This window comes from Syngnathus floridae, chromosome 8 (assembly GCF_059516105.1).
Source record: "Syngnathus floridae isolate MCC-2025c chromosome 8, RoL_Sflo_1.0, whole genome shotgun sequence".
NCBI lineage: Eukaryota > Metazoa > Chordata > Actinopteri > Syngnathiformes > Syngnathidae > Syngnathus > Syngnathus floridae.
Genome location: NC_142420.1, coordinates 1184536 through 1209278, shown reverse-complemented (window position 1 = coordinate 1209278; position 24743 = coordinate 1184536). Strand labels below are relative to the sequence as shown.

The window sequence follows — 24743 nt, the reverse complement described above, 5'->3', positions numbered from 1 at the left end:
GAGGCAAGTACGAGGCAAGTACGAGGCAAGTACGAGGCGAGGCGAGGCGAGGCAAGGACAAGGCAAGGACAAGGCAAGGCAAGGCAAGCGCAAGGCAAGCGCAAGGCAAGGCAAGCGCAAGGCAAGCGCAAGGCAAGCGCAAGGCAAGCGCAAGGCAAGCGCAAGGCAAGCGCAAGGCAAGCGCAAGGCAAGCGCAAGGCAAGCGCAAGGCAAGCGCAAGGCAAGCGCAACGCAAGCGCAAGGCAAGCGCAAGGCAAGCGCAAGGCAAGCGCAAGGCAAGCGCAACGCAAGCGCAACGCAAGCGCAACGCAAGCGCAACGCAAGCGCAACGCAAGCGCAACGCAAGTGCGTCAAAAGAACATTCCAGTCCAGAACGGATGTGTTATCTGTCTTAGTTATACTGCATCCATTGCAGCCTGGTCATCCTAGAAGAGGGACCCTCCCATCTGTGGTCTCTTAAAGTTTCTCATTTCCCCTAGCTGGAGTTTTGAGTTTTTCCTTGCCCTCTTGGGAATTTAAGATCAGGGGATGTTTGAGAATATTTCCCATTTTTCACATGTCATGAGTGTTGTTGTTAGACACCTAAATGTTGAACAGAGGCTGTGATTTACCGAAGTCGAATTCCTTGTTTGGCAGCCTCAGACATGGCAAATAAAAACCCTTGAATCTTGAACATTGTGACATAATGGAAACTGCTAACACCGTTAGTAAAGCGTGGAGTTGCACACTCGTTCTCATTTGTGTCTGCATGTTTGAATTTATTTTAGGATTGCCCCAGCGAGCTAACACATCATGGAATCCGCCACTGAGGTTAGCAAAGCGTGGAGTAACACGTCGACAGACGATCTAAATAAGTCACAGTTGTTGTTCAACTTTTCCTCTTTTTTTTTTCTTCATGACTGTAATGTAGCGTTGGCCATCGCCTGAACGCCGACGGCAGCTGCGCCTCCGTGCGTCAACTGATAAGGATCATTTAACGGGACAACGCCGTCGCCGCGCGGCGTATCCCCTGACAAATAAAAATAGAATAAAGCCTTCACCGTGTTCAGGCTTCAGCTACATTTGCTGTCCACCGTCCGTGGAGACGGCAGGCGGGCGGAGAATCGATTAAATCCCCGCGATCATTATAATCCAAGGTAAACGCTGACATTTCAGGCAGCCTGTTATTTTGACTGAGGGGTGTAAAGCGCGCCGCGCAAGTGCATACTAAATGGACAGGGGAGCGCGGGAAGATCAGGGGCCGAAATGCATTAACGTCACATGACATTATTATTTGGCGCCAAAAAGCCTCCCTCGTCCGCTGCCACTAGACTCGTGAGGATGGCGGCCTGGGTGGGTGGGGGGCATTGTCGTGAGGCCGAAATGCATTAACGTCACATGTCCGGGCGGCCATTATTATTTGGCGCCAAATAGCCTCGTCCGCTGCCACTAGACTCGTGAGGATGGCGGCCATTATTATTTGGCGCCAAAAAGCCTCCCTCGTCCGCTGCCACTAGACTCGTGAGGATGGCGGCCTGGGTGGTTGGGTGACGTGAGTGATTATTTCGTCCAGTTGGACCAAGAAAGCCGCAAGACATACATTGAAAAGTTGAACAAATATAATAAAAATAAATAAATAAACAAATAAATATAATAAAAATAGAATCCGCTGTGGAAACCAAGTAAGAACGTCACCAGCTCAAGCGTGGCAGGAGCTGGGACAGCAAGCATTTGGTCCTCTAATAAGGCGACTCTTCCGCCAGTCACATATCCAGACATTTACAACTATTTGATAGATTGTTCAAATCCATATACCAAGGAAGACCTCAGAGCAAACCTGTGTCGCTGTGTGTCGCCACGACACGACCAAGCATGAGAAAAAATACATTTGGCTGATAAACAGACATAAAAATCAGAGGCTGACGCATCGCTAGCAAAACGGCAAGCCCAACAAGGACTTTTTATCAAACTTCACACCCAGAGATGCAGCGGCTTTGTCATTTGAGGAAAAGTTAAAGAAGTTAAGAATAAATTGTACTGATTAATAATTGTTTTTTTATTTGACCTTTACGCCACAATTTCACATAGCTTAATATAAACATAAAGAGAACAATTGTATTCTTCTAATTACCAGTACCAACTATTTAAAATAAAGAATTTAGTGCATTTTACAATGGAAGAAAATTGAGCAGGTTTACGTTATCGTAGGTGTGGCCCTCTGACACAACTCAGGTTTTTCATGTGGCCCCTTGTAAAAATGAATTGCCCACCCCTGGTCTAAATAAAAATGGGCATCAAGAAAGAATGTTGAAATAATCATCTTGACTGTGGGACGAGGCTTTACCTTTAGGGAGGAGCTAAGTTTAGCCTGGGTTGTGTTGTGAGTACGAGTACAGAAAGGCTTCACAGCATTATGAAAGAAACCTAATGATTTATTTCAATTTAAGAGTAAGTTGTAAGATTAGTTTGAGGTCATATTATTCTTCTGAGCGAGCCTAGAGGGTTAAACTTGATGTGGAATAGCCCCTCCCCTTTGAGCTCTCGGTTGGACTGTAATATGAGCATAAAGCTATTTTCTACCCGTCATGGCCACCATGCGCCTCTTGCACAGAAGTCCGGTTGCTGCGGCCCGGATCTACCAAAGAGCCCAAAGGAGTACGTCCTCCGAGCTGGGCGCTCTGGAGAAGCCTCGGACGGTGAAGGACCTCCCCCAAGTCAGCGTCTTGGAGCTGCTCTACCGGATGGTCTTCCAGGGCTTCTACAGCCGGGGGCATGAGCTTCAGGTACACTACGCCCACGGTCTTCAATGTGAGGTTGAAATCACTCCTTTGCGCGGGTCCTTGAGACTTTGGTGTGAGTGGTGATGGACACATCCGGTGATCCCGACGACTTTCTTTCACTCATCAGCTGTACGAAAAGCAGCTCTACGGGCCCATATACCGAGACGGCTTGAAGACCGTGTCACTCAACAGTGTGGCGCTCCTGGAGCAAGTCTTGAGAAGAGATGAAAAGTTCCCTTGCAGGGGAGACATGTCGTTTTGGAAGGAATATCGTGACATGAAAGGACTGGGCTACGGACCTTTTACAGTGTAAGCGCGTTTGCCATTTCTTTTCCCTCTCGTGTCCCAGCGACGTCTTGTAAAACAGGCAAAGTCTTGTCATGTGAACGCGGACGGTCAATCCGGGCGCACGACTCGTGGCAAACAGAGAAGACCAAGCAACAGATAAGAACTGGACAATCATTGACCAATGTTTTGTAGATCTGCCAGTGATGTTCCAAGCTTCCATTTATGTGACCAAACAGGAGGGGTGATGTCATTTTGTTTGTGTCCCAAGAGAGGGCGAGAGCTGGTACAAGCTGAGGGTGGCCTTGAACAAGCGAATGATGCACCCCAAAGATTCGGCTCGATATTGCAGGACTCTCAATGCCGTGGTTGACGACTTCATGGTCAGGCTGCGCGATGTGCGCCGCTGCAGCCCCACCGGCGATATGGTGATGAATTTGGCCAATGAGTTCCATCGGTTTTCACTCGAAGGTAAGTACCCAGTTTGCATTACGCAGAAAAAAGACAAATATAAAAGGTTGACACACCCTTGTGCAAATGCTAGAATTGGGTGATGTAAAAGTCATTTCAAAATCAATCCGTTTTTGAGCAGCAACTGGAATCATGCGGGTGGTTCAATCAAGTTTGAGACAACCCTGACTCATTCCACCTACTAGGTATCGGCACGATATTGTTTGAAACCAGATTGGGCGCTCTGGAAAAGGACATTCCTGCAGAGACACAGCAGTTCATCGACGCCATCGCCAAAATGTTTTCCAACAGCCTGGCCGTGGTGATTCTGCCCAAGTGGAGCCGGAATCTGCTTCCCTACTGGGGACGCTTCATCGACGGATGGGAGGGCATCTTCAGCTTTGGTGAGCTGACTTCTGAGGCATGGCCTTCAACTAGTTTAATGAACATTTGGAGGATTTGCCATGAATATTCTCTGCCTTTATATTTGAGCAAAACCATTGATCGACAAGAAGCTGGACGACATTCGGCAGCGCGTTGACCGCAACCAGAATGTGGAGGGAGAGTACCTGACGTACTTGCTGTCAAACACCGAAATGGACATCAAAGACGTTTACGGCAGCATAGCCGAGCTTCTCTTAGCCGGAGTGGACACGGTAATTTGGGTGACAAAAGCAAAGAAATATATACTAGTTGCACAAGTAGGCCTTGAAACCATGTCAAAATGTGCAAAATCTTTTGTAAATAATTATTTTAAAAAAATGCATCAACTAATATACCTTAATTCCTATCCTCGACAAAAAAATAAGAGATAGTCAAGGGTGTTCTTATGTTATTCCTACTTTCTTCTTCATTTTATGCTGTTCAGACTTCCAACACTCTGACATGGACTTTGCACCTGCTGTCCCGATACCCCCAAATCCAAGAAAAGCTTCATAAAGAAGTATCTGAGTTGAAAACAGCAGATGGAACCCCGTCTGCAGAGGACTTTGCCCGCTTGCCGTATTTAAGAGCCGTCATCAAGGAAGCTCTGAGGTACAGGTCCTTGGATTTTGTTTTTTTTGCTACTTTTTCGCGCTTGGACAGCTCCTCGTATTCCGAAGCGTCGCCCAGAAGCGAGTCAGCAACAAAGATATTTCCTCAAGTTTAATTAAACAAATAAATATGTCAATAAGAAAAACAATGTCGGCCATTTGGTCACTGCTTGCAGTTTCAATTGTTTATTTCCACTCCAGGATGTATCCAGTTGTTCCTTTGAATGCAAGAGTCATGACTGAAAAAAGTCTGGATCTTGATGGCTATCACTTTCCCCCAAATGTAGGTCTTACTCACACCAACTTTCACTCAGGGGTTCTCAAACCTTTTGGATCCAGAGACCCTTCCCCACCAGATATCCTTTTCCAAAGACTCCCGTCTGTTTGTTTATTCCTCCTCCAGACAGTTTTTACGTTTTGCCACTACGCCATGAGTCACGACGAGGAAAACTTTCCGGAGCCGTTCACCTTCAAGCCGGACAGATGGCTCCGCGACGGCCGAGAAAGGCCCAACGCGTTCAGCTCCATCCCGTTTGGCTTTGGCGTGAGAGGCTGCGTCGGTCGCAGGATTGCAGAGCTGGAGATGCATCTGCTTGTATTTCAAGTAAGTACATTCTCACCGCAGGGATGCAAGTTTGCCTACGCTCACTCGGGGCTTATGATGCTTCTCAATTACTTCATAGTTTTCATAGTCTAACGATATTGATGAGTGCAACTTCCTTCCGTGCTTTGTTTGCCTTTCAGATAATCAGGACGTTTGAAATTAAACCAGACCCCGGCATCGGCGACGTGAAATGTATCAACCGCACCGTTCTCGTTCCAGACCGACCGATCAGTCTCCATTTTGTGGACAGATACGAAAAGCCGGCCTAGAAATTGGCTCGTAAAAGACACTCGTCGCAGGGGAAGGTCAGGTCGAGCGCTGCCAACAAGATCGGAAAACCGCCAGCCAACAGCTGAGGATGGCTAACACAAGGCAAGAAGGGAAAGGCTGCCACAGGATCGTCGCAAAGCACTGAACAGCGATGATCATCAAGCATCAATTTCATTCATCTGGCATGTACGCAGTTGTAGTCAAAATAAATGACTGCGCTCAATGGTTTGATTAGTCAACATAAAGCAACCACCATCTCACGAGGCTCATGAGCCAGCTTGACACCCAAACTGGATCCAGTTTTGGTCCTTCATCCTCTACGACTCCCTCATTACTACATACAAAAGCATATTCATACATGAAGGTGTAGTATGTGCAATAAAAGTCACAAGTCAAACTAAACTAATTCGTGTTTCCTTTGTATCTCGTCTGGGTTCATTTATTTGAAAATTGCTGATTTTGAATATGGCCACGAGATACCGCTGACATCACGTCATAAAACATCACATCGCCGTGTTTCACTTGAACGCAACGCATACTCAATGCTCCCCTTCTTGCTGCTTTTGAAGCATTTCTTTTTGACATGATGTCTCTTACGGACGTCACCACGTATTTTATGTGTCTTTTACATAGTTTGACATTTCAAATGTGTCCAGATTTGAGTAGTTTGTTGACTTTCGCGAGTGCGTGCGTGCGTGGTGTGACGTCACAGATTTGGCTTGTTGCGATTTGTGGTGCATTCAAGTGTTCCTCGAATAGCACCATAGTAACTAGTTTGTTTTCCCGGGAGATAAATGCATCTTCCACTTCAAACAAATAGATTCGTCTCGTCATGTGCACCTAGTAAAACGTTTGTTCGGAGCTAAAATGTGTCTTTTAAAAGACTTTTTGTATTCAAGCTGAATGTGTTTGGTGGGCGTGTTATCTTCAGAATGGTAAGCATTTGACCCCGCTTTGATTTTTCCTGACTACCATAGTAACTGGTTTGCGTCGTTTTAATCGGCGTCTAGGAAAATGGTATATCTTCCCTGGAAGACAAATAAATTCGTTTCATGTATGACTACTGACTGTCCAATGTTTTCCTATAAATAAAATAAAAAATGACATTAGAAAAATCACTCATCACATCATCAAACAAAAATGGCACAAAAATGTATTTACTGAAATAATGATGTCTGGTAGAAGTGACATAGCATTTAAAATTTCTACCTGTCACTGATAGATGGCCAGAGACAAATTGCTTACTGTAAGTAATACTACAATGAATCTTTTGGTGAAGACAAAACTCTTAATTCACTTTACATGGACTTCAATCACGTTAGTGAGTGAGTAAAAATTGGCCTTCTTATGTGACTTTCACTTTGCAAAGGCCCACCAAAAGGAGATATGGATGGAATCGAGACCTTCATTTTCACCACAGCTGAACCTCGAGGAGAATTCTCGGGGAACAAATGGAGAAAGTGAGTTTGTTTATAAGATTGGGGTAGGTCGTGATTGTTACTGATTTGTTTTTCTTTTTTTTTGGTAGTGCGTGTCGACGGAGAGGCAGATGCTATGCCAAATCTCTCGTCAAAGCCCTCAAAGTCCTCCCGCATGCTCCCGATTAAAAAACGCCGGAGCCTACGAAGGAGTCTGGTGAAGTACATTTGGTAAATTGTTCCATTTTTTTTTTAGAAGATTTACTTATTAGTATATGATTTATTGTGTTATAATTTCTCTCAAAAGTTAGTTAGTCCAGTGAACCTATTACTACATTTGAGTTTTGGCCTCCGTGACTACTTTTGTTTTTTTATTTTGCTTTATTTTGTTCCACTATTTTTGCATAAAGGAAATGTTACTTGTTGCTACTTTTTGTTTTTCAGCCAGCAGCACCACCTGCAACAGCTGGAAGAGGAGGATGAGTTTTTGAGTAACGATTTGATTGATAAGGTGATCCACTAAAATATCAAGATGTTAATTTCGATGCCATGACTTGAATAATCGGTGAGATGATGGACAGAAAATAATGACCAAATCGTAAAGACAACATCCCACAACATCATAATCTTCATTTCAGCCACGTTCTAAAGAGCGTTATTGTCCTAGCAATTACGTTGTGTTGCAGAAATATTACCACTACATTCAAAACGGCATCAACCTGCACAATCTGACGCCTCTGCAAGACTCATGGGTGAAGAACATCACGGGCAAGGTCCCCGGTCACCTGAAGAACCAGAACGAAACGCTAAACGTGCTGCTTGACGAAGTCCGGGATGACTACTTGCTCAGCATCAAGACGGCAATCCGTAATTATTGACTTCATTTCGGAACTCATTATTGTAACATTCCGTTTGAATTCCTTTTCTGCCTTAATATTTCTTTCTCGCAGTGAAGTACACCTTCAGCGACCCGGCGGAAGCGGAAGAGGACCCCGACAAAGAGCTTCCTCTTCACAGACTCGAGTACGTTCATCTTATCTTGCGTTTTGAGCTTTGATTGAAGGCATCCTTTGTTGACGGCAGGTTGGTGTGGGTGCCCAAAGCGTGGAAGGACTCCTACGTGTTGGCGCGCAACAGGATGAGCAACTGGCTGCACTCTTTCAACCCCACCATGCAGCAGGTGCTCAACCTGTGGAACACCGCTTACAGGTTTGCTTCCTCTCAAAACTGGCACTCCAAGCAAACGGCACGGCAAAACCCGGTCTTCTCTTCCCGCAGAGAAGTGCGTTTGATCGATACGGCCGAAATCCGCGCCAGAGCCGAGTCCATGGAGTTGTCGGCGTTTCAGCAAAACGCCAACGGTCAGATTGGTAACGTTCGAATGACCCTTCTCAACAAGTGAGTGAGATGGCAAAATGGCGTGCCAATGCCGGACGGCTGATGATTGCCTTTCTCCTCGGCCATTTCTTTCACTTTGAATTTGCAGGTGGCTTCCCGAAGTGCACAACATTTTCTACCACGGGGGTCGGCGTAAACTGGTGCCCCCGCAAAGCCACGTGGACAAGTTGCAGTCTTTCTTTAACTGCGCCGCCACGCTCATGGGCATCCAGCTGCAGAACCTGGTCTTGGACTCCATGAGTGACTACACCAAGCTCATTTGCCCCATTCCCGTACGGGCTCCCAAAAAGTTGGCTCGTCGAGGCACTCTGGCCGCAGTCCTTGATCGACTCTTCTCTTCTCTCAGGAGTCAGAGCAGAGCTTTGGGTACCCGGGCTTTATGCTGCTTCTGATTCTGGAGGATCGCGAGATCACTTTGGAGCCGGACCTCAAATCCTTTGAAGACATTCTACTGAATGTCTTTGAGTTCATGCTCAGGTCCGTCACCTTGTTGCCACGCGTGGAAACCAAACTCTACGCAGATTGGGTACCGGTAAGCAACGCTCATCACCATTTGTTTCTTCTCTTGAAAGTCAAACCTCATTTCATTCTTCTCCCAGTCGAGTGGCTCCGGGGACACCCTCAGACCTGTGATCCTGCCAGAAATTGTGGCGGCACAGGTAGAGGAAGTTCGCAAGGTGATCCTCGCCGAGTACGTGAAGCCCGTGGCGTACATCCACGAGTACGACAAATACTCCACCTTGGTGAACAAGGAGGCCGAGGAGGCCATGGAGCGTTTCCTGGGGTCAGACCCGACCTTCGAGGAGCTCATGACGGAAGTCATCAACTACCAGGAGCTCATCGACCAGATCCAGTACACCTCGCGCAAGGTACGCCAGCGCGAAACGTAAAAAGCCCTCCCGATTGAATCCCATTGCTTGCCACCAGCGATGATCTTTTTTTGTCCTTTCAGGTGGTCAACCTGGGCATGTTTGAGGTTCAGTCCCACAAGCTCATCCATGCTCTGGTGAAGCGTGCCAAAGACCTCCAGCAACAAGTGGTCTTGCGGATGCTCCAGGGCCATCAAGACATCAACACGGCGTCAGTTGCAAAAATCTCTTCCGCAAATTGGTTTTTTTTTTTTTTGGATCGGATGTCGATCATTCCTATCAAAAATGGATCAATTGTTTCATAACAAATGCGCTCAAATAGAAAATGGCGTTTTCTTGATTCCGTAGGCTTTGCAATGAATTTGAAAAGATCGCAGAGAAGGCGCTGAGCACGCCGCCTGACACGCATTCGCTGATGGAGTTGAAGGTATACCTTCTCACGATCTCCCAGATCTATCTTATCCTCCTTACGCAGCTGCAACGCGGCCTTAAACTAAACAAACTCTTCAGACCTTTGTGAATAAAGTGAAGAGCACGGACCTGCCGCAGCTGGAGCAAAGGTTGGCCGACTCCAACATGCAGCTGTGCTCCCTGATCGACTTTGTGTCGCTGACGACGTCCGACATGGAGCTGAACCGAAAGACCATCCAGTGGCTCCGACGTCTTCCCACCATCTTCGAGGAGCACGACCAGATCGTGTCGGAAAAGACCGCGCAATATCAAAACAGCCTCAAGGTTTGCCCTCGCTTTGCTTTTCAACTATCAGTGTTGTAAGACAAAATGTTTTTGCCATCTGTTTGATGATTGCAGTTGTTACGCGAGCTTTTCGAGGAGGAACTGGAGACGTACAGCGTCCAAGTGGAGGAGTTTACGTCCTTTGGCGACCTGGAGGATCTCAGCAAGTACCTGAAAAAGGCCCAGGCTCTCAATTCCAAACTGGATGCTGCCTTAGAACGGGTAATTGGGGGCGGCAGGACCTTTTTCACATCAATTAAAGGGAACCACCATGTGCAGCCCTGTTGTGCTAATTCTATGAATCAGCAGAGAGGAGTGAAGCCATTTCACACTAAAGTCGATGCAGCATGATTGTGCCATGCACTGCACGTAACCAGAAGAGAGCAGTATTGGCTCGAGAATGAGCTCACCGGCCTGCTCCTCGTGCATTCCTGCACTGTTACCAAACCTTCATTGCATCAAGGCATTCGAAATATCTCATTCCACACCACCAAATAAAAAATATGCTCTCACTTTATTCACAAATTGACTTGCTCCGTAGGGCTGTCATCGTAAAAGTGAGTTCCCCAAAAGCTAAATATTGTAAAAATATTGTTGCGCTCGTCACTCGACATAGATAGCCGATTAAAGATTTAATTGTATTGTTTATTTTGTTGGTTTTCTGTCCACGGTGTGAATGTCGTCAACAGATCAACGAATTCAACCTGGAAGAGGACGCGTTCGAGTGGCCCGCCTCGCAGTACCCGCTGCGCAAAAAGACTCAGGACAAGCTGACGCCCTTCCTGCGCCTCTACGAAACGGCCAACGACTTCCAGACCAATTACAACCTGTGGCTCTTCGGCCCGCTGTCTGGCGTCAACCCGGACAAGGTGGCGCCATCGGCGGCAGCGACCTTCTCTGCAGATGCCGCCCCTTTGTGAAATTCTCTCGTGTCGTCGTTTCAGATCGAAGGAGATGTCAGCAACTATTGGCGTTCTTTGTATAAGCTGGAGAAATCCTTTACGGACGTGCCCTGCGCTCTGGGCCTGGCCACCATCGTGAAGGAGAAGGTGGAGGTCTTCAAAAAGGACGTGCCCATGGTGCAGGTGAGCCGTCAAACACAACCGGAACTCTCCGAAGACTTGGTCTTTAGTTCAGTTTGAGTTTTTTTTATCCAATTCATTTTAATTGTTTTAATTCTAAAATGAAATGCTACTAAATGCCATTTTGGCTTCTCTCTGTCCAGGTCCTCTGTAACCCCGGCCTACGTCCGCGCCACTGGGAATCGCTGAGCGAAATCTCGGGCAAACCCCTCAGCACCACCGACGAAGAGTCCGCCAACATGTCCCACTTCCTGTCCCTGAACATGGAGGAATTCCTGCCCGAGTTCGAAGGCGTCAGCGAATCGGCCAGCAAGGAGTACTCCCTGGAGAAGGCCCTGGAGAAGATGAACGGCGAGTGGGCCGACATCACCTTCAAGCTTCTGCCCTATCGCGAGACGGGAACCAGCATCCTCTCGTCGGTGGACGAGGTGCAGATGCTGCTGGACGACCACATTGTCAAGACGCAGACCATGAAGGGCTCGCCCTTCATCAAGCCTTTCGAGGTGGAGATACGGTAAGGCCGAATGTGCCCGTTTGCGTGACGGCAAAGCGGGAGCGTGAAGCTTGTGGTGCACTTGCAGCGATTGGGAGGGCACCTTGCTGCTTCTCCAGGAGATCCTGGACGAGTGGCTGAAGGTTCAGTCCACGTGGCTTTACCTTGAGCCCATTTTCAGCTCGCCCGACATCATGGCTCAGATGCCCGAAGAGGGACGTCGCTTCACCAACGTGGACAAAACCTGGAAGGACACCATGAAGCAAGTCGCGGCGGTAAATACTAAATTCATCCCCCCCCCATTCCATAGTTGTCAGTATGCCTCTGCAATCAAAATGGAAATTCTTTGAATGCTTCCAACACATCTTAAACAGGCCTGTGAATAATCACGGAGGACGGCGACAATGGATTGGGCTAAAGCAGATCCGATTGGGTGCCAACAGGTCGTACGCTTTGATCTACTCTGGCCGCCTGACAATCACAGATTGAGTCAAATCTTGTCGTCGGGGACAATAGCAAAAGGCTTCTTTTTTTATGCGTGTAGTCAGCGGAAAGCAAAGTGCTAACAGTGCTCTAATGCAAGCATTATGCACCATAATGGCGTTTTCATGTCATATGCACATGCTCTCAATGAGAAAATGGCCTCAGCCGATAGGACGGCCGGCCAATCTCTGTCTTTTTCATTGTGCATCGCGCAATTTTGTCGGCGTGCAATCCCACTTGGAAGCCGGCGATTCATTCTGGGCCGTCATTGAGAGCCCCATCAGTCTTTTAGCAAACAATATGGCAGTCAGCCTCATTGCCGCATTGTTACGGCTAAATCGCTTCATGGAGAAAAATGGCGATGATTGCTTTCAATTGGCTACGCGGCGCTTTAGCAAAAAGACAAATACGAAACGCTCAAAGTTGTCGCAGCGGTGCCTCGTTAGCATCGCGTGCCTTTTAGCGCTAGCAAACGGCGTGTGGGAAAAATCTGACAATGTGCAGTCCAGGAAAATGGGCAAAAAAAAAAAGAGGACAACTACTTTTTGGCGGCTCGAGATGTCCAATGCCAAGGAAGCCTCACAAAGTTTACAAACAACGCGCTCGAGCGACCTGAAAGCAGATGCATCAATTTCAGGCGCGAGCGTTAAATGGAAATTATAGATTTTGTCTGGAAGGGGCGCCGTTATCGCAAAGAAAATGAGGCCACCGAGGGAGCGCGGCCACAAATACGCGCATCTGCTCTTGGATTTGTCACGCGGCCGCCTCAGCAAATGAAGGAAGCGCTTTCTCTTCCGCTCACTTGATTACTTTCTTTGGGCGGCAGATATTTTCACACAAATTAAAACAACTCCTGCGAGTCTTCATTAACGAGAAGTAGGTGACACGTTTCCCGGATGAAAAGTGGCACAAAATTTAATTTTCGCTTATGGAGGCAGCACTTCACACACGTTTCTTGTTGCAGGAGCCTGACATTTGTTTTTTTCCACTGGGCAGGACAAGCACGTGTTGGCGGTGATCCAAATCAGTCAGATGCTGGACAGGCAAAAGAAGTCCAACGAGCATCTGGAGATGATCCTCAAAGGGCTCAACAACTACCTGGAGAAGAAGCGCCTCTACTTCCCTCGCTTTTTCTTCCTGTCCAACGAGGAGCTGCTGGAAATCCTCTCCGAGACCAAAGACCCCACCAGGTAGACCCGACTGGGCGACTCTGCCCCCGAACGACTCTGGCCTCAAAATCGTCTTCCCGTGCATCCCCAGGGTGCAGCCTTTCCTCAAAAAGTGTTTTGAGGGCATCGCCCGCGTGACCTTTACCGAAGACCTCGACATCACTCACATGAAGAGCAGCGAGGGTGAAGAAGTCCAGCTGGTCGACATCATTTGCACCCCCAACGCCCGCGGCCAGGTGGAAAAATGGCTCCTGGAGCTGGAGAACGACATGACCGCTTCCCTGCATAAGGTGACTTTTTTGCCTCCCACCGCGTTGATTAGCTTCAGCCGCTAAGCCACTTTCCGTCGCAGGTGGTCGGGGAAGCCATCGAGGCGTACCCCAAAGCCCTGCGCATCGACTGGGTGCGCGCGTGGCCCGGCCAGGCGGTTCTGTGCGTCTCGCAAGTGTACTGGACAAAGGATATCCACGACGCCATCAAATCCGGACAGAAGGTGAAAGCGCAGCCGTCCTTCGTTGATCACGGGTGGCCTCTTTTATGACAAACACGTCGACTTTGCTTTCATCGCGGCACAAAATTGATGCACGCAATCAATCGTGGCCATGGAGAATGGCCGGGGCCGCAATCGGCGGCGATGAAAGAACGACTTTGCTCAGTCAAACGCACAACGTCTGATAACGTCTGTTTTTATGCCCCCGATTAGCCGTCGTCAATAAACAAGCGTCCAAATTGGAGATTTCTTTGTGAGCGAGCAGCGGGAGATCAAGACAATTTCTCCTTAGACGCTTAGCGAACTCTGCTGAAATTCGGGCTAATGTGCCCTCGCGGCAGGCACGTTCTCGGCTTTGAGAAAAAGAAGCCGCAGATGTTTTGTCGACTGACGTTTCCATCCGTCAGGCTTTGGACGCCTACCTGGCTCAAAACAACAGTCAGATCGACGACATTGTGACGCTGGTGCGGGGCAAGCTGTCCAAACAGAACCGGGTCACCCTGGGCGCTCTGGTGGTGCTGGACGTGCACGCCCGCGACGTGCTGGCCTTGCTGGTGCAAAAGGGGATCAGCGACGAGCATGACTTTTTGTGGCAGAGCCAGCTGCGCTACTACTGGGTGGTACGGAACGCTTTTCTTTTCAAATTGGAAATATTGGGCCGATCCCGACTGTGCTGTGCTGTGCTGTGCAGGAAAATGATCTGCAGACCAAGATGATCAACGCGGGTCTGCCGTACGGTTACGAGTATCTGGGCAACACCTTGCGCCTGGTCATTACCCCGCTGACTGACCGCTGCTACCGGTAACGCCGCTTTGCCTTGCGTGTGGAGAAGAGACGATTGCGCAATAAATAAATTCACTTTGCAGCACCTTGTTCGGTGCCCTCCATCTTCATTTGGGTGGAGCCCCAGAGGGCCCAGCCGGTACGGGGAAAACAGAAACCACCAAAGACTTGGCCAAGGCCGTAGCCAAGCAGTGCGTGGTCTTCAACTGCTCCGACGGACTCGACTACATCGCCCTGGGAAAATTCTTCAAAGTGAGTAGCGGCGTCTTGCATCTCTGCACCTCTCAAGTCTGGAGCTAAACAGCCGAGACAAAAAAAGGAATTTCAGAAAAGCACACAAGAGTGTGTGAGTGACAGCATTTGTGCGCCAGGGCCTGTTGTCTTGTGGAGCCTGGGCCTGCTTTGACGAGTTTAACAGAATCGACCTGGAAGTGCTCTCCGTGGTGGCTCAGCAGATCCTCACCATACAGAGAGGTTCCTTACTTGTCTTTGTTCATTCAAAATAGAAAAAATTCCCAAAGTCCCTCCAGGTGACGTGCTGTGAATACTTTCTTCAGCGCTTCACTCGTTCCACATTTCCATCTTGACTTCAAAATGCTCGCCGTTGTAGGAATCGCCGCCCACGCTAAGCTGCTGATGTTCGAAGGAACCGAGCTGTCCCTTGACCCGTCTTGCGCCGTGTTCATCACCATGAACCCAGGTTACGCCGGACGATCCGAGCTTCCGGACAACCTCAAGGTATCCGATGTGTTTAACGACAAACGCTTCTTGTCATCAGCAAAAAAACAAAAAGTAGTCAAGTTTTTAAGCTTGAGCGTGGGCTTTGTGGCCCGCAGGCGCTGTTCCGGACGGTGGCCATGATGGTGCCGGATTACGCCTTGATCGCCGAGATCGTGCTGTACTCGTGCGGCTTCGTGACGGCGCGCCCCCTCTCGGTGAAGATCGTGGCCACCTATCGCCTGTGCTCGGAGCAGCTTTCCATGCAGCATCACTATGACTACGGCATGAGGGCCGTCAAGTCGGTGCTGACCGCCGCGGGAAACCTCAAGGTGGGCGTGCTGGAATAACTTGGAAAAAAAGCTTCTTATGATGATCAAGTGCCCCTGAGTTGAGCGGTGAAACAAAGATAGATTGCTCAATGCTAACACGGGAGGAACTTATTGCAAAACATTGGCACTGACAGGATTTGAAATCTTTCCATGTCTTCTTTGTTGGAGTGCAGCTCGCTTTTCCGGACGAGAACGAAGACACTTTGCTTCTAAGATCCATCATTGATGTCAATCTGCCCAAGTTTCTGGCACAGGACTTGCAACTGTTTGGGGTGCGGAGCAATAAAAAATATGTTTGCTGCTTCCCGTGACCTTCATTCCATCGTGCTGCTCCATTTTTTTTTCTTTCAGGGCATCACGTCGGACCTTTTCCCCGGCGTCACGCTCCCCAAGCGAGACTACAGCACTTTGTTGGAAGCCGTCAAGGAAAACTGCGAAATCATGAACCTCCAAGTGACCGACTTTTTCATCGAGAAGATCCTGCAAGTGTTTGAGATGATGATCGTCAGGCACGGCTTCATGCTGGTGGGCGAACCCTTCGGAGGCAAGACCTGCGCCTACCGCGTCCTCTCGGCGGCTCTTCACGACGTCTGCGTCAAGGTGGGCGCATTTGTTTCCAAAAATGTGGAGCTTTTAAACAAATGGCTGACTGCTGATATCTACAAGTCAAGTGAGGCCAGACGTGGACTTTCTTTCTTCCTTCCTTTTTTTCTTTAAGTGTCACAAAGTGTTGATCAATATCCGATGTAAATTCCTTTAGCGCTCACTGGGTTGCTTTTCCCTTCATGTCCTCAGGGTCGGATTCATCTATCGGGCTGCTGTAAGCGGGCCAATTTGTCAAAGACTTTGCCAACAAGTAGTTTTTGATTGCGTTTTTATCAGGAAAAGCCTCAACGCTTGCTCGCTCTCCCAAAATCAAATCAAATTGCTTTGAGCTCAATACACCTCGTAAATACGTCCATCCAATTTGTCAGCGCCGTGCTTTTTGCCGTCGTCATCAATCCGGCCCGGCCGGCGAGTCGCGTCGACACGGCCGACGCCAGATGACGCGCCAAGGCCCGCTGATGGAACGGCGGGCAAAGCTGCATTTGTCACCGTCTTCCTCCGTGCCGTGCCGTGCTGCACAAGCACTTATCACGTCAAAACAAAATGTCAGAAATTCAAATTTCATTTCTCATGCGACTTTCCACATTTGTGGCCCATATCAAATCAATTTGCACCATTCAATTGGATTGAACAAGGTGCAGAAGATGTATTGGGATCCGACCTCCAGTGCCACTTTGGATCTGTTTTTGAGTCCAGGGCCTGATGGATGAAAACGAAGTGCAGATCACCGTTATCAATCCCAAATCCATCACCATGGGACAGCTGTACGGTCAGTTCGATCCAGTTTCCCACGAGTGGTCCGACGGCATCCTGGCTGTCAGCTACAGAAACTTTGCTTCCTCCCAGGTCAGACGCTATCTACTATTTCACTGGCCTTGTACGCACGCACGCACGCACGCCATGCAGTCTGCTCCTCACGCCGCCTCTGACTGATGCTTTCAATTGTGATGTCGCTGCAGAATCTTATTGTGTTTTGCCCCCGTGCCTGGCCGGTGGAAGCCGGCAGCCGTCTGACAAAACACTTCATCTCGTCCTGCTCTCTGTCTGCCGTTTGTGTTTGGATGATGACAAATCACGTCAATTTATCCGCTAACTTGTGTTAAGTTCCTTCGGGGCTTGATGAAACGCGGCTGTCCTAGCTTCTTCTGCCGCCGTCACTTGCCACTGGCTTTTCTTTTGGGACCTTCAAAGAATGGAAAAGACGGTGATTAGCCCGGCCGGACATTGGGTACATTTGGTACCTTGGGAACGTTTGGTCCCTGGGAACTCAGAGGGGACTTCTCAACTTAGTCACATTGGCATTATACGATGCGTTTGCGTGACGTTCTCCTCGTAATGGTTGCGAACGCCTCTTCCAGACCCCCGACAGAAAGTGGCTCATTTTTGACGGGCCTGTGGATGCCGTGTGGATCGAGAACATGAACACGGTGTTGGACGACAACAAGAAGCTGTGTCTGATGAGCGGCGAGATCATTCAGATGTCCCCCCAGATGAGCCTGATCTTCGAACCCATGGACCTGGAAGTGGCGTCGCCGGCGACTGTGAGTCACAAATAGCCCGCGGGCATTTTTCTATATTTGCCCCTCAAATTGTTTTTGTAGGTGTCCCGCTGCGGAATGATCTACATGGAGCCGCACATGCTGGGCTGGCAGCCTCTCATGTTGTCCTGGTTCAACGTGCTGCCCGCCACCGTGACGGCGGCCCACAAAGAACTCATCGGAGGCCTTTTCGAGCGCGTGCTGCCCGCCTGCTTGGAGCTCATCCGCAAAGCCACAACGGTGCCGTAAATCGGGAGCCGCCTCTCCGTGGACGGTGAAATCAAACGCCAAGCGCTTTGGTTTGCATTCTCGCAGGAGCTGTCGCCCACCTCCGACAGCAACCTGGTCAAGTCTCTGATGAATCTGATGGACTGCATGATGGACGAGTTTCACGACGCCAACGTGATGAAGCGTATCAATGACCAGGACGTCTGCTCTTGGTTGGAGGTTTGTACACGTTTTTATCAATCAAACCTTTGCTGAAATTTCTGTGCGGTCAGGACACCCTAAAATACCATTGTCACGCATTTTCAGAAACTGGTGAGTTTTTTTTTTTTGGCCAGGTCTCATAAAAAGCGATTCATTTGTTGAAAGAAAGCATTTTTCCGTTTAACGCATTGAATTCATTGAGTTACTATTTTGGAAATGAGCCCTTTCTTCCACTCCCTGTGGGATGCACAATTAGAGATTTTTTTTTTTTCCTCAAACTCTGTCTTTCAACCTCTGCTGATGAACCCCCCCCCCCCTCTCTTCCCCACCCCCCATGGAGCAAGCATGTCAGTGTAAAAAGATTCTCTCCCGCACTCCCCAGCCGGCCATTGTCATTAGAAGCGTTCAATTAATCAACCTATGAACAGCAGGAACCAACGCGGGTCTCAAAAGTCATTTGCAATTCCCGCAGAATTCCTGCTGTTCTTTTCCCTCCGCACAACAAAGACGTCTCCGCTGGTCGTAGCTTTTAATGGCTGCGTAGCGCTTCTCCTCCGTACAGTCGTTTGAGCCAGGAAAGTCAACTTTGACTGTTTTGTAGCACTTTGGAAGGTAATTTTGCACTTTTTTGTTGTTTGCTCATTTATCTAAAGGTTTTAAACGCTTGGCTGCCTTTTATCCCCAATGGGGGATTCATTCCAGAAGACATTAGATGCTCTTTTTTTTTCTCACAATGTAAAAAGTTCCAAGGCGTCCTAATAATTGACATCACATTTCAGCTTTCAACAACATTTCTGACTTCCTGAGTTCTTGAGACTTTTTTTGTAGGTCTCCTTTGATAGACAAATCTACCAAATGGCTTTCTTTGCAGCACCCATATGTAAAACAAAATGAAATAACGGCATCGTCATTGTCACCCAGGGCATTTTCGTCTTCTGCCTGATGTGGTCGGTGGGCGCCAGCTGCGACGACGCGGGCCGCGACAAATTCGACCACATGGTCAGAGAGATACTGAGCGGGCCGCTTAGCGAAGAGACGCGCTCGTCCCACGCCATCCTGACCAATGTGGGGCCGCCCGCCAAGCAGCTGACGGTGCCGCTGCCTACCGAGGACACCATCTACCAGTACCGCTTCATCAAAGAGGTTGCGCTACTGCTGCTGCTGCTGCTGCTGCTGCTGCTCTTTCATTTTCTTAGCACACCACCCGCTGTTCAATGAGCCTAGCTACATGTTTGATCTCCAAAGCAAAGAAGAAAATAGCAGAGCAGGAATACGTTTTTTTCCATTTTCATTTCTTTATGCACTGGTTAAAATTCTAGAAACAAAGTTTACTGAACACATTACCACGATTGGTGAATGAAGTGAACTTCTCCAAACTCCCTCAGGGCCCGGGTAGATGGGAGCCTTGGACGGAGGAGCTGAAGAGTGCCCCCCCGCTCTCCAAGGACATGGAGTTCAACGAGATCATCGTACCCACAGAGAACACGGTGCGCTACATGGCGCTCATGAAGCTCCTGGTCACCAACCAGAAGCCTACCATTTTCATCGGCCCCACCGGGACCGGCAAGAGTGTTTACATCACCGTACGTTCTCGTGCTACCCCCAGCTCCCATGTAACTTTTTCACACCGATATTTCAAACTTTTCCTCCAGGACTTTCTTTTAAATCATGTGGACAAGGAGGTGTACAACCCGTTGTTTATCAACTTCTCAGCCCAGACCACCGCTGCTCAGACTCAGGGTATTATCATGTCCAAGCTGGACAAGCGGCGCAAAGGAATCTTCGGTCCTCCCGTGGGGCAGAAAATGGTAGCTCGCGCTCAAAAGTGCCCGTAAAGCATTTATGTTATTGAGTGTCTTGTCCAAATGGACCAGGTGGTATTTGTGGACGACGTGAACATGCCTGCCAGGGAAGTGTACGGCGCCCAGCCCCCCGTGGAACTGCTGCGCCAGTGGCTGGACCACTGGAACTGGTACGACCTGAAGGACTGCTCCATGATTAAGCTGGTGGACATCCAGGTCATGTGCGCCATGGGCCCGCCCGGTGAGTCGGGAAATCCAGGAGGAGGAGACCACGTTGGCCAAATATTGAACGCCTGCTGATTGTTGACTCGTTCTTCAGGCGGAGGGCGAAACCCGGTGACGCCGCGCTACCTGCGCCACTTCAACATGCTCACCATTAACGATTTTGACGAGAAGACCATGTTTACCATATTCTCCCGGATCATACACTGGCATTTTACCATCCGGTAAGCACGCAGTTACAAAATCACATCCCATGATAAAGATACTACGCTCAGAACAATTTTTTTCCTTTTTGTAGGTTTGCTTTTCCCAAGCCATTTGCGTCCCTGACCACTCAGCTTGTGAAAGGCACCATATCCGTGTACAAGGAAGCCACCAAAAACCTCCTGCCCACCCCCCAAAAGTCCCACTACTTGTTCAACCTTCGCGACATTTCCCGCGTCATCCAGGGAATCTGTTTGTCTCGCCCCGAAACCGCAGAGGATCCGTCCAGCATCAAACGACTCTGGGTGCACGAGGTAAGAACGAAACAGAAGACACAGACCGAGTGGTTTTTGCAAAGCGCCACATCCTGCGTCCTCCTCCAGGTCTTGAGGGTGAACTACGATCGTCTGGTCCAAGACTCGGATCGCTCGTGGCTCGTCAGCCACCTGTGCGAGGTGTTTAAAGCTCACATGGAAGTCAACTTCCATCAGCTCTTCCAGAATCTGGACCAGGACCAGGACGGCGTGGTGACGGAGGACGACCTGCGCAGCCTGATGTTCTGCGACTTCCACGACCCCAAGGGCGACGACCGCAGCTACCGCGAGGTGCTGGACCTGGACCAGCTCCGCCAAGTGGTGGAGTCCCACCTGGACGAGTACAACACCGTCAGCAAGGCGCCCATGAACCTGGTGCTGTTCCGCTTCGCCATCGAGCACGTCTCCCGCATCTCCCGCATCCTCAAGCAGCCCAGCGGACACGCTCTCCTGGTGGGCGTGGGCGGCAGCGGGCGCCAGTCCCTGACGCGCCTGGCGGCGCACATGGCCGAGGCCGAGCTCTTCCAGGTGGAGATCTCAAAGACCTACGGCATGGTGGAGTGGCACGACGACCTGAAGCTGATCATGACCAGGTCCACGTCGGGCGAGGCTCACGGCGTCTTCCTCTTCACCGACACCCAGATCAAAATGGAGTCCTTCCTGGAGGACATCGGTAACATGCTGAACACTGGCGAGGTAAGCGCGAGGGCTTGGGGTCCCGTGGGTCGAGGTGGGATTTCTTTTGACGACCGCATGTCGCGTTCCCAGGTGCCCAACCTGTTTGCGGTCGACGAGAAGCAAGAAGTGATTGAGAAGATGCGAGTGCTGGACCGCCAGCGCGAACGCGAGAAGCAGACGGACGGCAGCAACTTGGCCCTCTTCAACATGTTTGTGGAGCGCTGCCGCTCGCAGATGCACATCGTTTTGGCCATGAGTCCCATCGGGGACGCCTTCAGGAACAGGCTGCGCCGCTTCCCGGCCCTCATCAACTGCTGCACCATTAACTGGTTCCAGGTATGGCGGGCAGTCCTCCAACGCTCTGCACTTCTTTTGTCTGAAACATTTGTGATGCATCCAGACGTGGCCTGAGGACGCTCTGCAGGCGGTGGCCTGCCGCTTCCTGGAGGACGTGGAGATGTCGGACGAGCACCGGGGGGGCTGCATCGACATGTGCAAGACCTTCCACACCACCACCATCCAGCTGTCTGCTCGCTTCCTGGACGAGCTGCAGCGTCACAACTACGTCACCCCCACCTCCTACCTGGAGCTCATCTCCACCTTCAAGTCTTTGCTGAAGGCCAAACGAGAGTAAGAACGCAAATCTGTCAGCGTATCCCAGAAGGCCCTTTTGACATTTAGCGGCCGTGTCCAGGGAAGTGATGATGCAGAAAAGTCGCTACGTGGTGGGCCTGGAGAAACTGGAGTCGGCGTCGTCCCAGGTGGCCACCATGCAGGTGGAGCTGGAGGCGCTGCAGCCGCAGTTGATCGAGACGTGCAAGAAGGTGGACGAGATGGTGGTCCAGGTGGAGCGCGAGTCGGCCGAGGCGGCCGAAACGGAGGCCATCGTTAAGATGGACGAGGCCGTGACCAACGAGCAGGCCATGGCCGCCAAAGCCATCAAGGACGAGTGCGAGGCCGAGCTGGCCGTGGCCATGCCCATCCTGGAGGCCGCGCTGTCGGCGCTGGATACGCTCACGCAGAATGTGAGCCATTCAGTCAAATTCATGGGAAATGAAGAATGAGTTTGACCGCCAAGGTTTGTCCTTTTCCATCCGAGGCCAATGTGACATGACGTCTTTGTCTTCAGGACATCACTTTGGTCAAGTCCATGAAAAGCCCGCCAAGCGGCGTCAAGCTGGTCATGGAGGCCATCTGCATTCTGAAAAAGATCAAGTGTGACCGTGTGACCGACCCCGCTAGCGGCAAAAAAGTGGAAGACTACTGGGCTCCTGCCAAAAAACTCTTGAGCGACCTCAAATTCCTTCAGAGCTTGCGTGAGTTCGACAGGGACAACATTCCCGCCAACATCATGGCCATCATTCGAGACAGGTACATCAGCAACCCGGACTTTGTCCCCGAGAAGATTCGTACGGCGTCCACCGCCGCCGAGGGCCTCTGCAAGTGGGTCTGCGCCATGGACAAGTATGACGGGTACGTCAACAAACTCGCCGTTTTCTCTTTGTCTGTTTGATTGTCCTGATTATTATCGGCCAATTAATGCCTGAGATGTGTCGCGCAGCGTGGCCAAGGTGGTGGCTCCCAAGAAGCTGAAGTTGGCCCAGGCCGAGGCGGAGCTGGAGGTGGCCATGACGGCCCTGCAAAAGAAGCAAGCCGCCCTCAGAGAAGTGCAAGACCAAGTCTTCAATCTCAGTCAGATTCTGGACGCCAACAAAAAGAAGAAAATTGAACTGGAGGATCAGGTGCCGCCTCATTTCCATAGCAAATACCTCACGCTGGTTTGATTCCTTGATTTGTTTTCCTCCAGGTGGATCTGTGCAAAAAGAAACTAGAGCGCGCCACCCAACTGATCGGCGGCCTGGGCGGCGAGAAGACGCGCTGGAACGAAATGGCCTTCGCTCTGGGCAAACTCTACAACAACTTGACCGGGGACATTCTCATCTCATCGGGCATCGTGGCCTACCTGGGGGCCTTCACCTCCAGCTTCAGACAGGCAGGTGGACGCAGCGAGTGAGCCTGCCCCCCCCCCCCCGACAAATCTTCAAGCTGATGTCTTGTCGTCCAGGAGCAAATCGAGGAATGGTCAAGTCTATGCAAGGCTAAAGAGATCCCTTCCTCACCCACCATGACGCTGATGACTTCTCTGGGGGAGCAAGTCAAAATTCGGGCCTGGACCATCGCCGGGCTGCCGACTGACGGCTTCTCCATCGATAACGGCATCATCATCTCGTGAGGCCGTTCTCCATCGAGCTAACTTGTGTTTGTTTTGGTGTTCAGTGTGCTAGTATTTAACGTGTGTGTGTGCACACAGAAACGCCAGGCGGTGGCCTCTGATGATCGATCCGCAGGGCCAGGCCAACAAATGGATCAAAAACATGGAGAAGGCGAACAACCTGGCAATCATTAAGCTGAGTGATCCCGGCTTTGTTCGCACCCTGGAGAACTGCATTCAGTTTGGAACGCCAGGTGAGCAAGTGATCGAGCGATCGAGCGAGCGCGGGTGACGGACGCCCTTTAGCAGCCGTCGGCAACCCGTGGCTCCTTTTTCCACCTTCTGCTTGCCGCTCTCAATTTCAATTTGGTATTTTCATTTGCACCTTTTTCCCTACTGTGACGCTTCACTTGAAGATGATAGTGCTCTTGGAACTATAAAATGAAATGCTCAAAATAAAATGGATCAAATATAGTATTTAAAATAGAATCATCGTTGATGAAGAAAACTGAATATTCATGCAACAGTATTCATGATTGCTTTTCTTCCAAACACCAACGAACAATAAGTTAGTGACCTAGTTTATCCGGCGAGGCAAAGTTTGTCAGCGTCACTTTTCAAAAGCTTTGCACCCGTGCCGCCTCCAGGCGTTGCCTCATTTATGGACAGTGTTAATGTTCCCAACATGAGAAGAGCATTATCATACGTAATAGGGCTCCGCATGAATATTCATACAATGGGAAGCATTGCTAATATTTTATTTTGCCTGAATGCTAATGCAGGCAATGTTGTATCATTCACATTAAGACGCGACACACACAGATTTGATTATGGAAGCCAAGTGTTCTGAAATGATGCTCATTTCCAGGACATGATGGCATTTTGCTTTTCGGCGTAATTGTCTATTATGCCGCTTTCTGTGTTGTCTGGCCGCCGATCGAAAGTGGCTCTGGATCTTCATCCGGCAGAGCTCCAATCACGGCATCTGCAAATTCCCAATTTGGCCAATTTTCCCAAACGGGCTTGGCGCAAACACTTGTTGATGTTGGCTCGCCGCAGCAGCAGCAGCAGCAACTTCAGAGAAGCAACTAAAAGCTGCCTTTTACCCGACGTGTCTTCTTCACATTGAACATGTTCCCTTGCAGTCCTGCTGGAGAATGTTGGTGAAGAGCTGGACCCCATCCTGGAGCCTCTGCTGCTCAGGCAGACTTTTAAACAGGGCGGTGCCATATGCATCCGCTTGGGAGACAGCACCTTTGAATATGCGCCCAACTTCCGCTTTTATATCACCACCAAGCTGCGTAACCCGCACTACCTGCCCGAGACCTCCGTCAAGGTGAGTGGGGAGGGGTGACCTTGGTGCCACC

At 49.9% G+C, this 24743-nt stretch overlaps 2 protein-coding genes across 3 annotated transcripts in view; both read left to right on the top strand.

Annotated features, from left to right (window-relative positions):
• Positions 1-2538: 2538 nt before the first annotated feature.
• cyp27a1.1 (cytochrome P450, family 27, subfamily A, polypeptide 1.1) lies at positions 2539-5804 on the top strand. Its single transcript, XM_088383966.1, has 9 exons — positions 2539-2762; positions 2887-3068; positions 3316-3515; positions 3701-3898; positions 3987-4150; positions 4363-4529; positions 4730-4811; positions 4932-5132; positions 5273-5804. Exons 1-9 carry the CDS (start codon positions 2565-2567, stop codon positions 5399-5401), a joined length of 1521 nt encoding a protein of 506 aa, XP_088240092.1. The 5' UTR covers positions 2539-2564; the 3' UTR covers positions 5402-5804.
• A 251-nt stretch (positions 5805-6055) lies between these two features.
• dnah7 (dynein, axonemal, heavy chain 7) overlaps positions 6056-24743 on the top strand; it is a 28587-nt gene continuing 9899 nt past the window's right edge. The window contains exons 1-50 of one of the 2 annotated variants that reach the window (XM_088383959.1): positions 6056-6337; positions 6772-6862; positions 6931-7051; positions 7265-7331; positions 7507-7687; positions 7771-7843; positions 7904-8029; positions 8099-8218; positions 8307-8490; positions 8565-8750; positions 8818-9087; positions 9171-9298; positions 9436-9514; positions 9598-9822; positions 9898-10044; positions 10512-10691; positions 10767-10907; positions 11048-11418; positions 11486-11672; positions 12877-13070; positions 13141-13339; positions 13402-13542; positions 13947-14159; positions 14231-14340; positions 14406-14574; positions 14694-14796; positions 14933-15060; positions 15159-15371; positions 15545-15643; positions 15723-15971; positions 16674-16823; positions 17336-17518; positions 17579-17755; positions 17831-17962; positions 18866-19087; positions 19330-19527; positions 19597-19752; positions 19819-19987; positions 20066-20192; positions 20267-20486; positions 20556-21182; positions 21255-21500; positions 21565-21794; positions 21859-22189; positions 22294-22637; positions 22726-22906; positions 22972-23157; positions 23230-23393; positions 23476-23630; positions 24522-24712. In XM_088383959.1, coding sequence (XP_088240085.1) covers positions 6335-6337; positions 6772-6862; positions 6931-7051; positions 7265-7331; positions 7507-7687; positions 7771-7843; positions 7904-8029; positions 8099-8218; positions 8307-8490; positions 8565-8750; positions 8818-9087; positions 9171-9298; positions 9436-9514; positions 9598-9822; positions 9898-10044; positions 10512-10691; positions 10767-10907; positions 11048-11418; positions 11486-11672; positions 12877-13070; positions 13141-13339; positions 13402-13542; positions 13947-14159; positions 14231-14340; positions 14406-14574; positions 14694-14796; positions 14933-15060; positions 15159-15371; positions 15545-15643; positions 15723-15971; positions 16674-16823; positions 17336-17518; positions 17579-17755; positions 17831-17962; positions 18866-19087; positions 19330-19527; positions 19597-19752; positions 19819-19987; positions 20066-20192; positions 20267-20486; positions 20556-21182; positions 21255-21500; positions 21565-21794; positions 21859-22189; positions 22294-22637; positions 22726-22906; positions 22972-23157; positions 23230-23393; positions 23476-23630; positions 24522-24712 — 9087 coding nt within the window. In that variant the 5' untranslated portion in view covers positions 6056-6334. The remainder of the gene's footprint in view (positions 6338-6771; positions 6863-6930; positions 7052-7264; positions 7332-7506; positions 7688-7770; positions 7844-7903; positions 8030-8098; positions 8219-8306; positions 8491-8564; positions 8751-8817; positions 9088-9170; positions 9299-9435; positions 9515-9597; positions 9823-9897; positions 10045-10511; positions 10692-10766; positions 10908-11047; positions 11419-11485; positions 11673-12876; positions 13071-13140; positions 13340-13401; positions 13543-13946; positions 14160-14230; positions 14341-14405; positions 14575-14693; positions 14797-14932; positions 15061-15158; positions 15372-15544; positions 15644-15722; positions 15972-16673; positions 16824-17335; positions 17519-17578; positions 17756-17830; positions 17963-18865; positions 19088-19329; positions 19528-19596; positions 19753-19818; positions 19988-20065; positions 20193-20266; positions 20487-20555; positions 21183-21254; positions 21501-21564; positions 21795-21858; positions 22190-22293; positions 22638-22725; positions 22907-22971; positions 23158-23229; positions 23394-23475; positions 23631-24521; positions 24713-24743) is intronic. The other variant, XM_088383960.1, reaches the window with a different exon arrangement.